This window comes from Rhagoletis pomonella, unplaced genomic scaffold (genome assembly GCF_013731165.1).
Source record: "Rhagoletis pomonella isolate Grant_MI unplaced genomic scaffold, Rhpom_1.0 Rhpom_scaffold_00002, whole genome shotgun sequence".
Lineage (NCBI taxonomy): Eukaryota > Metazoa > Arthropoda > Insecta > Diptera > Tephritidae > Rhagoletis > Rhagoletis pomonella.
The window spans coordinates 81,109,236-81,121,372 of NW_023458556.1; the positions used below are offsets into that span (position 1 = coordinate 81,109,236).

The 12,137-nt window shown below is 31.5% G+C and overlaps 1 protein-coding gene across 4 annotated transcripts in view; it reads left to right on the forward strand.

The window, feature by feature from the left end:
• The window catches only part of LOC118734109 (proline dehydrogenase 1, mitochondrial), a 181,146-nt gene that overhangs the window by 84,224 nt on the left and 84,785 nt on the right, over positions 1-12,137 (forward strand). For all 4 annotated transcript variants that reach the window (XM_036463818.1, XM_036463819.1, XM_036463820.1 and 1 more), the window contains 2 exons: positions 4,356-4,442; positions 4,509-4,690. In XM_036463818.1, the coding sequence (XP_036319711.1) occupies positions 4,356-4,442; positions 4,509-4,690 (269 nt within the window). The remainder of the gene's footprint in view (positions 1-4,355; positions 4,443-4,508; positions 4,691-12,137) is intronic.

Consider the following 12,137-nt stretch of genomic DNA (forward strand, 5'->3'; position numbering starts at 1 on the left):
GAATATATTAGAAAATATGGAAATATATAAACAGAAGACCTTCAAAGAACAAATAATAAATGAGCAAATAAATACTGCATCGGACGTACTGTTTGAACCTCTAAAACTACTGTACAAGAATAAGAATGACAACAACAAAATATTAAGGACAGATATGGAAGGGAATACACCAACTGCAAAAACAAAGGGGGTAAAAATCGCGGACTTCCACCTGCCGTCAAAAACGAGCCATAACAATTAATATACCTATTGAGTAACGCAAACACTGCAAAACTAAAAAGACGTACCTAACAAAAGAAAGAGGTAGATAACAAGGAGTATAAATACGAGCAACCAACAAAAATTATGCAGAACGAAAAATGACACTGAAGAAGGCACAACGCCGAAACTGGTTTGTCTCCAAACCAAATTTGACAAGGGATGACGGAAATTCGTTCCATAATACATCATACACCCACCCTGTCGGAAACAACAACAACGAAAAAGGAAAAATTACCTATTACTTAAGTAAATAACAACTGGAGCAATTCTTAGCCTCTTGGAATAAAAAAGAATTTTTTTTCCAATTTAAAAAGAAAGAAAAATTCAAAACCCGTTTTTAAACGAGCCACATAGAAAATTATACAACAAACAAATTTATTGCTTTTATTATTTTTAATTAATTACTAAACCGCTTTCCAGGTTGCTAAAATTATTTAAAAAATAAGGTAGTTTAAACAAAAGAATTAAACGACAAAATCAAAAATGCAAGTATGCAACAGAAAAATTTATTGTTTTTATTATTTTTAACTTAATTTTAAGCCGCTTTCCAAGTCCCTAAAATTATTTTAAAAATAAGTTAATTTAAACACAAAAAAAAAACATGACGGCAAAGTCAAAAATGCTTTCAATTCACAAAACGAGGCAAACAGCAAATTATGCAACTAAAAAATTTATTATTTTTATTATTTTGAACCAATTTTTAAACCGCTGTCCAAGTCTCTAAATTTTTTTTAAATAAGGCTGTATTAAATGACAAAATCAAAAAGAGTTTTAATGCACAAAACAAGCCAAACGGTAAATTATGCAACAAAAAAGTTAATTGTTTTTAACCAATTTTTAAACCGCTTTCCTAGTCCCTAAATTAAAAAAAGGCTGTTTAAACAAAAAACCGATTTAAAAATTGGTTAAAAATGATAAAAAACAATATTTTTTTTTAGCATAATTGCCGTTTGGCTTATTTTGTGCACTAAAACTTTTTGATTTTGTCGTTAAATTTTTTTTTTTTTTATTAAATAGCCTTATTTGAAAAAAAATTTAGGGACTTGGAAAGCGGTTTAAAAATTGGTTAAACATAATAAAAACAATTAGTTTTTTTGTCGCATAATTTGCCGTTTGGCTTGTTTTGTGCATTAAAACTGTTTTCGATTTTGTCGTAAATTTTTTTTTTGTTTAAACCGCTTTATTAAAAAAAATTAGGGACTTGGAAAGCGGTTAAAAAATTTGTTAAAAATAATAAAAACAATTAATTTTTTTGTTGGTAATTTGCCGTTTGGCTCGTTTTGTGCATTCAAACTGTTTTTGATTTTGTTGTAAAAGTTTTTTTGTTTAAACCGCCTTATTTAAACAAATTTAGGGATTCGGAAAGCGGTTTAAAAACTGGATACAAATAATAAAAAGAATAAATTTTTTTGTTGCATAATTTGCTGTTTGGCTTGTTTTGTGCATTAAAACAGTTTTTGATTTTGTCGTTTAATGTTTTTTGTTTAAACAGACTTATTTTAAATAAAATTTAGGGACTTGGAAAGCGGTTTAAAAATTCTATAAAAATATTAAAAATAATTATTTTTTTAGTTGCATAATTTGCCGGTTGCCTCGTTTTGTGAATTGAAAGCATTTTTGATTTTGTAGTCTAATTTTTTTGTTTAAACTAACTTATTTTTAAAATAATCTTAGGGACTTGGACAGCGGCTTAAAAATTAGTTAAAAATAATAGAAACAATACATTTTTCTGTTGCATAATTGCATTTTTGATTTTTTCGATCATTTTTTTTGTTTAAACTACCATATTTTTAAAATAATTTTAACGACTTGGAAAGCGGTTTAGTAATTCATCAAAAATAATCAAAGCAATAAATTTATTTGTTGCATAAGTTTCTATGTGGCTCGTTTAAAAACCGGTTTTGAATGTTTCGTTCTTTTTTTAATTGGAAAAAAAATATTTTTTTATTGTTATTTACTCAGGTAATAGGTGATTGTTATTTGGGGCCAAGATTATGCAGATGGCGAAGGGATGATAAAAATTAAATAGCAATTTTCCATGAATCTTGAACTCATTGCTGAACTTGATAAGGATGCTGCTTAATTTTTTGACTTTTAAATAGGCTGATTATTGTTTGTTTAGATTTCAAAGAGGTACATAAAGCAACCGGTTTTGTTTTCCTATTCTTAACCGACTTTGCAAAAAGGAAAAGGTTATCAATTCGTCGGAATATATATATATTTTTTTTTTTGTATGTTACCGCATAACTTTGGACCACGTTAACCGATTTCTATAATTACACAGGTCTGCAAAAAAATGGGTTCGGAATGTTCTATAAAAGTGTAGTGTCATTTCCGAAGTAATTTTTTGCGTAGAATCCGAATCCGGGGTTTAAATTGCTCTATCACGTCAGGACTTTGAGATATCCTAACCTAAAAGTGCAAAAACCGCTGTTTTTGCCCATTTTTGAGGTTATGTAGCTACAAAGATTTTGCTCTTCATAAAAAAGTAGACGTGGTATTTTAAAGTATAAGTCTTCCTCTTTTAAATGCCGTTGAGTTTGCTCAAATATCTTAATTTTTCACTGAGATATCGCATTTTGAAGTCTCCATGTTTGTGAATGTAATCGACCGTATCACGTCTCATGTTATCCCAATGGATTTTCGAATATCGAAAAATTCACAAACATGGAAAATTCAAAATGCGATATCTCAGTGAAAAATAAAGATATTTAAGCAAACTCAACGGCATTTAAAAGAGGAAGACTTATACTTTAAAATACCACGTTTACTTTTTTATGAAGAGCAAAATCTGCGTAGCTACATAACCTCAAAAATGGGCAAAAACTGCGTTTTTGCACTTTTAGGTTAGGATATCTCAAAATCCTGACGTGATAGAGCAATTTAAACCCCGGATTCGGATTCTACGCAAAAAATTACTTCGAAAATGACCCTACACTTTCCTAGAACAAAACGTGGTTGACCTGTGTTATTTTTTTAAAGGAAAAGTGTTACCTCACAGGTGGTCCCATCCTAATTTGGTTTAAATCGGATCATTGGATCATGAAGAAGTTAACGATAATCTTAAATTTTTATATGAGAATTGAAGTAGTTTTTTTTGCTTAAAAATTAGTTGTATTATTATTCTTTTCTTCTAAAAATTATTGAAAATTTGCCAAAATTTTTTTTTTATTAAAAAAAAATATTTTTTTCAAAAGTAATCTTGGAACGGCAAAAAAACGGCAAGTTTGGATATAAAACTAGTCTTTTATCTTTGAGTTGAAGGGATGCTTCGCTAACTTTATATAAAGTTAGCAAAACACCTTATATCTAAAGAAATACAAGAACGACAAAAGTATTTTTTCCACAACTAATTAACAGCGAAATAAAATTATAGTTTAAGAAACTAAAACCTCCCTATTATAATTGCCATTCGTATTGTCATCAGGTATGTAACTTGTGAATAGAAATCGCTGCATCTTTTAGGCGCATCAATATTACATAGTTACATCCCGAGCTAATAAAAGGAAGGTAATAATAAAAACGGGAAATTCATGGGTATATGCGACATTTTTTCTTCATGTTGTTTCGCTAAGTTTATACACGTATATGAATACTATTTACTTCGAACTGTCGAGAGATTTAAATTTACTAAGCCATATTATCATAAACTGTGTAATTATTGAATTCTCTAACCGCACGTATGCATAATAGTACAGATGTTTGTACATATGTGTATGTACCCAAATACAAATGGTTGAAATTAAAATAATAAGACCATCCATTATTAAAAGGCATCTATTTACTAGTACATTTGTTCGTTTTCTTAACCCCTCCCCCCAGTCGCTGTTGGTCATTATTACCTTTAAATTACACAATCGTATGAACATACATATATGTATGTTTAAACATATGTTTGTGCTATAGAAAGTGAAAAGTACTATGCCATTCTCAATCTAATCCATTCGCATGCCACAAAGAGTAATTTGCGCACAAAAAGTGATTTATTGGTAATTTCATTGATTGCAAATGAGAATATGTAACAAACCATTACATCTTATGTGACTAAAATAATTACATACAAACATATTTGACATATTTTTATAAATTTCCAGACTACGTTCCTTTGGCGTTAAACCAATTCTTGATTATTCCGTAGAGGAAGATCTCTCCCAGGAGGAGGCTGAGAAGCGTGAAGTTGAGTGAGTGACTATTATGATTCCAGGAAGTTTTTATTGATATTTCTTAATTTTATTGATTTTTTTCAGATCTTCAGTTTCTAGCGTAGGTGACATCAAAGATGATGGTGCGATACCACAATACCACGTGGACAAGTCATTCGCGGATCGTCGTTACAAAGTGAGCAGTGCTAGGACATATTTCTACTTAAATGAAGCAACATGTGAGCGTAATATGGAAATATTCATAAAATGCTTGGAAGCAGTATCAGGTAAATGAAAGTAATGATTAGAGTATGTGTTTTAGAAAAGGTATCTTGTGCTTTCTGTCGTTGTTTGTTATAACAGCAAATCAATAGACAATCATTCGCAATAGTAAATTTTTTCATGAGAATATCGGGTGGGCCATAAATCGGGCACTTTTAAAATTGCATTTAGCAGATTGAAACAACAGTGCAGTGGATGCAATAAGATACAGATGGTCGAACAAAGAATACGTACAATAACTTACACTAACGGGAGACGAAAGTCAATTATTCGGCTGTAAACTCTAGTTAACACCATATTTCAAAGTAATTTAAGTATACATATTTCTACCAAAACCAGTCAAAATGAATGGTATTTAGAAAAGGTTAAAAAGGTTAACCCTCCGGATTTTTCACGAATGTTAGTACAATTAACGACCTGACAGAGAGGAACGGTCTATGGGATCACACCTCAAAAATCGAATTCATTGTGTGCACCAAACAAGTATGCAAATTTCGAGCTCCGTCACTCAATGGCCCAAATCTTACATTGTCAAAAGAGGTAAGGTTTTGACACCAAATCTTACTTCAACCTGCAAAAGGTGAAACGACAAGCATGCTTATCTACTCAACGGCTCAGGCGGCACTGTGGACACTCCTGGTCATTCGACGTATACTATTTAGGTACGATAAAAATGCGGAAGTTAAAAGGGCAATACGCCTTAGGGCGTTTAAAAGGCTGCGAGAAACTTAGCCGTATAATGCCACCATCCTCTAAGGAATAGGGCTGGAGTACAGTAGTTGCGATTATCAGGTTACGGAAATCCATTTTCCCGACAGAAGTGACTGGGAGTTTAATATTGTCTAAACGATGACGAAATCGCTGACATTCGAACAGGTTCTGGCGGCTTCTCTCAGAAATTATTATTCTGAGAAAATCCTGTAGACTCACAGATTACTGCAGCGTTTTCCAGGCAGAGATATACGGAATTGGCATGGCGAAAAAGCTGGTAAGCAGGATTGACCTAGCTCCATCTAAACTTGCTTTCGTTGTTAACAGTCAAGCTGCCTTAGGGTCGGCTATATCTAACTTGATATGCATTAAGAAATGACGAAGATCCCTACAACAAGCTCTTCAAAAACACATAATCAATATGTGCTGTGTCCGGGACACATAGGTATTCCGGGAAATGAGGAAGCAGACTAGTGTGCTAAAAAGTGATCTGAGATCGTAGTCACAACGATTCCGGTCTTCACAAGTTGAGGTGACCAGAGCAGCCAACAACAGCAGGTGAAATAATCTGCACCAACTTTGGCCACGGCCACGAGTTTACGAAGGCTGTCCGCTCGCATAAATAAGCTTATAGAATCAAACTCAAAATTCAAAATAGAAGACGCAGCGTTGTCTATTATCTGTAAATTGGTAGAGTTACAACATGATACAAATATTTGAAGGCAAAACCGCTGAGAGGCGGTCTGAACATTTTAGAAGTTTGCTAATATAACAAACATGATAAAAACCATGATAAAAACAATAGAAGGTAAAATCATTCTCTCAATTCGTCGGCCATGATTTTTTTCTGACGTTTGCAAACATTTTAAAATCATATAAAGATTAAAATAAAAATATGAAATTGTTCACAATTGTTATTGTTTGAGTTAAAAAATGAGAATGTGTGTGTGAGCTTGAGTTCGAATCATGAACCAATTAGAACAGATCTGACCGGTTGAGAAGCAGCCATTTGTAATAGCAATTGAGAAAAAAGTGTGTGACGTTCGTAATTTTGAAGTTTGCTATTTCTGTTTTGCTTCTTTCTTTATGTGTATTTTGTCGGTGGTTTATTTCAGTGATTTTTAAGTGATTTTTTGTGCAAATGTAATTAAAATTAAGTGCGCGGTGATTGGATGCAAAAACACGTACAAAAATAATAATTTGGTTAGCACAAACATGTTCACAACATTGCTTGCATTTTTTCTTTATGCTTTGTCTCCATATCCTTTGTTTACTTTTCACAGAAAATAACATGGCGCCGAAATTACAAACGTCAGCCAGAAAATTACTTTTTTCTTTTGCTTAATTTTGTCAGATCTTATGTAGTTGGATCATGAGTTCGAATTTTAAAATTATATTGCTGGCAAATGTCAGACTGCTTCTCTCAATTCGTCGGCCATGATTTTTTTCTGAAGTTTTCCAACATTTTAAAATGATATATAATATTGAAAATAAAAAAATTAAATTGTTCACAATTGTTGTTGTTTGAAATTGAAAATGAGAATGTGTGTGTGAGTTTGAGTTTTGAATTTTAAAATTATATTGTTGGCAACCGTCAGACTGCTGCCTCTCAGTGGTTTTACCTTGTTATGTTTTTATCATGTACAAAATGTATTCAACAAAGTGTGATTGATTTTGACATTGCTCTCATAAGAAACAGGTTATAATGTCAAACTGAAATGAATTCTTAACCCATTTGAAATATTTTTTTTTTTTTTAATTTGAATTTGTTTAAAAAAAAGTTACCCACAAATTTTTCAAGCAACAAATTTTCTTAATAAACGTGAAATTGTTAAGAGATAAACCGCCGAGGAGAGCAAGTAAGTACATTTAAAGTTGGGTAATAAGTAAATACGTTCGACTTTTCTTAAATATTTAATGTAAGGAAACCAAGACGAAACGGAGCAAAACGTTTGAACGGTGCGCTGTATGCAATAAAAGTCAGGACACGAAAATAGTGCGATGTTTTAAACCACCTAGTTGCGAATTAAGACGGCAGCGATGGGAAGAAACTGCGGTGTTGTTCTACGTGATTCATCTCGCGTTTGTGAAAACCACTTCAAGGAAAGCAATTTCATTAGTTGTCCGTCCGAATGAAGCACTTTCAAACGAGCTCGTTTATACCCAGGCGCAGTCCCAATGCCATACGAAATAACTGAAACAAGTGAGGATTTAGAACGCGATCAGGATACATTATTTGTTGATGTCCAAACTCAAACAGGCGACTCTTTAGAATGCACGTTGAGAACAGAAATATTTCTTCTTACCGAAATAATTAAAACCATGCAAGCATGTATGGAAGAGCTAAGGGTTAGTTCGTTTGTTTATACTTTTTGACATAATAGTACCTTAAAAGAGAGTCACACTGAATTGTCAATCACACCTTGTTTAATACACCTTGATCATGTACAAGGTGTATTAAACAAGGTGTGATTGACAACTCAGTGCGGCTCTCTTTTAAGGTACTATAATGTAAAAAAGTATAAACAAACGAATTAACCCTTAGTGATGCATGTATCTTGTCAGCACTGATACCCAAGGCTTTTATTTTGATTATAGTTTTGTTTTACTTATATTACCTGGAATATATATATTTTGTCAATAAAATAAAACAAATTGTTTATAAAATCGTTTAGCAATTTTCTTGTTTTTAATTGCCCAAGTTTTATGCTTTTGTGCGTTTATTTTTGTATTTAAATTTTTTATCCTTAACATTATTCGACACTTATAAAAGTATGATTTTACATTTGTTTCCAATTTTATATGAGAGCTTAACTTTACCAATTTGAAATTAAATTTTTTTTCATGCGAAATAGTTTGGGTATAAACGAGCTCGTTTGAAAGTGCTTGACTCGCACGGACAACAAATGAAATCACTTTCCTTGAAGTGGTTTTCACAAAGCGAGATGAATCACGTATTACAACACTACATCGCTGCCGTCTTAACTCGCAACTAGGTGGTTTAAAACATCGCACTATTTTCGTGTCCTGACTTCTATTGCATACAGCGCACCGTTCAAAAGTTTTGCTCCGTTTCATCTTGGTTTTCTTACATTAAATATTTAAGCAAAGTTGAACGTATTTACTTATTACCAAACTTTAAATGTGCTTACTTGCTCTCCTCGGCGGTTTATCTCTTAACAATTTCACGTTTATTAAGAAAATTTGTTGCTTGAAAAATTTTTGTGTACATTTTTTTAAAACAAATTCAAATTTGAAAAAAAAAAATTTCAAATGGGTTAACAATTCATTTCAATTTGACATTATAGCCTGTTTCCTATGAGAGGAATGTCAAAATCAATCACACTGTGTTGAATACATTTTGATCATGTATAACAAAAATGTTTTCAAATTTTCAATCTCACAAATACAGTCGAATTTTCGGTCTCAAAGAAAATATGAATATTTTCATCTATTTGTTTTACTTTTATTTGGCATTTGAGTTGCTCTGAAAATTTCAATTTCATAAAGTAGACAAACTTCAAAAAATAAATGATGGCCGACGAATTGAGCGAGCGGTGTTACCTTTAAATATTTGTATCATGGAGTCATGACGCAATAAACAGGTGAAGTAATAAGGCAGCATTCTCTTTTCATTTTCTGACATTCGGCTGCCTTATATTTCACAATGTTGCCTTTAGTCGTGGAACGTTATATTTGTTGCTTCTTTGGAAGTATTTACATATATTTTGGGGGGCAATTTGGCCATTTATTATTTGCTTGCAACATTGTTTTTTTTTCTAAAATTTTCCATTTGAACTTTTGTGGAAAATTAGTTTTTTCTAAAATTTTTGTTTGAATTTTTGTGGAAAAATACTATACAATTTGTTTGTGATTAAAAAATTAATAATGCCTAGGCCAAGCTGTGTAATTTGCAGAAAAATGTGGACTTACGAAGGCGTCCATTTGCTCCATTCACCAGCGGAGCAGGTTAGGCTGATTATTTAAAGGCAAAAGGTATAATCGATTAATCTTTATAAACCCCCATATATACCTATCTCAATTTATTTATTTAAACCTTATAACCATTAATATCACGTGTTGCGTTTTGGTATTCACGTTGCTGATTTCATGTATCTAATTTCATCTCTTCATAAAGTTATCAAGATTTGTCTTTGCATCCGTCGGTGAGTCCTTTCTTCTGTATTCTTTGTGCAAAATCTTTTTTACTAATTTCACCATTTTGAAAAGTGTTTTTGCCTCAAGACTTCGAGTTATACAGCATTAACTGTCACTTTTAATTGATTACTGCATTGGCTACTTTTAATAAGATTTTTGTATGCATTTATCGGTGAGTCCTTGAACTATTATTTGTGAAAAATCTTTTTTACTTATTTCCCCATTTTAACATATTTTTCTGCCTAAAAATATCAGTTTGTGCGGCATTAACATTATGTTTTGAAACCGTAGTTGGACCTTTCATCTAGAAGTATATAGTATCTACGTATTGCTTCTCTTTGTGTGAACTATTCCGTGGATTTAGTACATCACATTACTCTTATTAGCGTCAAAAATCTTTATTGAAGTTTCTAATTATTACTTATTACATTGGCTGTAATTTCTTAAAGCTCTTTGTTATTGTTAGTGTTTGTCTTTCAATACTAAATATAAGCGTAATCCACAAAATTGTTAAGCTTCTATCTAATTTGATAAAAAATAATAAGTTATGCTTAGTTAATTTAAATAGCTCTTTTAATTTTCAAATAGGAATATTTCAAAAGTAATTTTTATACCCGAGCGCACTTGTGCACAAGGGTATATTAACTTTGTTCACATAACGGTTTTTTGTAACAGGTAAAACGAATCGAGATAGATATAGACAAATGTATACTTAAATGCCCAGAATGAATAGAGAAGTCGATTAAGCCATGTCTGTCTGTCCGTCCGTCTGTCCGTCTCACAGTGCCGCCTAAGTGGGCAAAAATCGAAAAATTCGTTATCTGCAATGTGAACTTGTTTGGTATTTTTGTAAAGACAATTTATCCACTAAAAAGAATTAAATAGACATTTCCCTAAAAAATTAATTATATGCCGCCAGGAAGCCACTCAAGTCGACAAATTTTATACTAAGAATTTTAATAAGAGCATAGCCATGCGTAAGCTCTTCACAGAAAAAAATGTCAAAAATATATTCTTTGAAATAAAATGTTGGTTTAACGTTTCTTGTTTCCATATAGATAGTAGAGAATTACAGTAATTCAAATTTTGGAATAAAATTAAACACAGGGTGTCCCTGCGGTATTCCAGAAAAACATTATTTTTAAACAAAATTTGAAAAATGCTAAATTTTAATGGAATGAATAAAAAATATATGTAAAAATAGGTTATTTTTTATTAATTTATTAAATAGTACGGGCTTTTAGCTTTCAAAAGAAGAAATAAAAACCTGCTAATATTTTGCGCTTTCTGAAGTAATGCGTTTTTCGTTAATGCATAAAATTACTTTTTAATTTTTTGTCAGTGCCTTGAGATCTGCACGATTTGTTCCATTTTCAAAAATGAAGTAGGTATCAGATTAAAAAGCTTGACCTGTGGACAATAGAAGGTTTATTTATTTTAAGAGTTGCCACCTGTTAAAAAATTAGATTCTTAAAAAATTAGATTCAAATTTTTTTTATAAGTTAAATGAATTATTAAGAGATGGGTATCAACCGAAATGTGTATTAACTACATGCAGCAAGTTGCCACCTGTTTAAAAAATCAAATTCCACTTGAATCAAAGGAATTAGGTAATTGAAATAGATAGGTATCACCATAAGTGAGTCAGACGAAAGGGGTTTAAGAAGGTTTTAGCTTAAAAATATTACCAATAGGCTTGCCACCTGTTTGTAAAGTCGAATTTAGTTAAAATAAAATAATAATTATGTCAAACCATAGGATTACGCCATCGTATTTGTTATTTTATTACAAATACATAAATTGTCAATCAGTGATTCGTTCTGATTACATTCCTTTTAAATTACTGGACTCTTAAATTAACTCAGAAATGTTTTTACTCTTCACTTATTTCTTTCTAAATATGTCAAATTTTTTAATTTGTCTGATACTCATATTGATATACATATTTCAGTTACCTTATTCCCTTAATTAAAGTGAATTTGAGTTTTTAGACATGTGGCAGCCCTTCTACGTGTCGTTTAGAAGTAAAGTATTTTCCAAACTAGTTCAATTGATACCCATATTGTAATATCTAATTCATTTGACTTAATAAATAATTTTAATAAAATTTGTAACAGGTGGTAACCCTTTTCAAAAATAAAAAAATTTATTTAACCTCTACAGGCCAAGCCCTGTCATTTGACATTTAACTTTTGAAAATAGAACGAACTATATGTACATACCTATGTAAAAGCCACAAGAACCCAAATATTCAACTTCAAACTGCATTTACAGTGAAAAGATGAAAGCTATCCAAAAACAAATTGCATTTTTGAATTTAGCTTCCTCAATTTTACTACGAGGCGAATTTTCAGGGAAGGGAAGCACTGTGCGTCTGTCCGTCCGTCCGTGTACACGATAACTCGAGCAAAAATTGAGATATCTCAACGAAATTTGGTATGTAGGTTTCCATTTATCCAAGGTAGGTTGGTATTGAAAATGGGCGAAATCGTAACCACGCCCACTTCCCATATAACGGTAATTTCCAGAAATACGAAAACTGCGATATTTTAGTAACTACTGAAGATAATTCACTCAAAATTG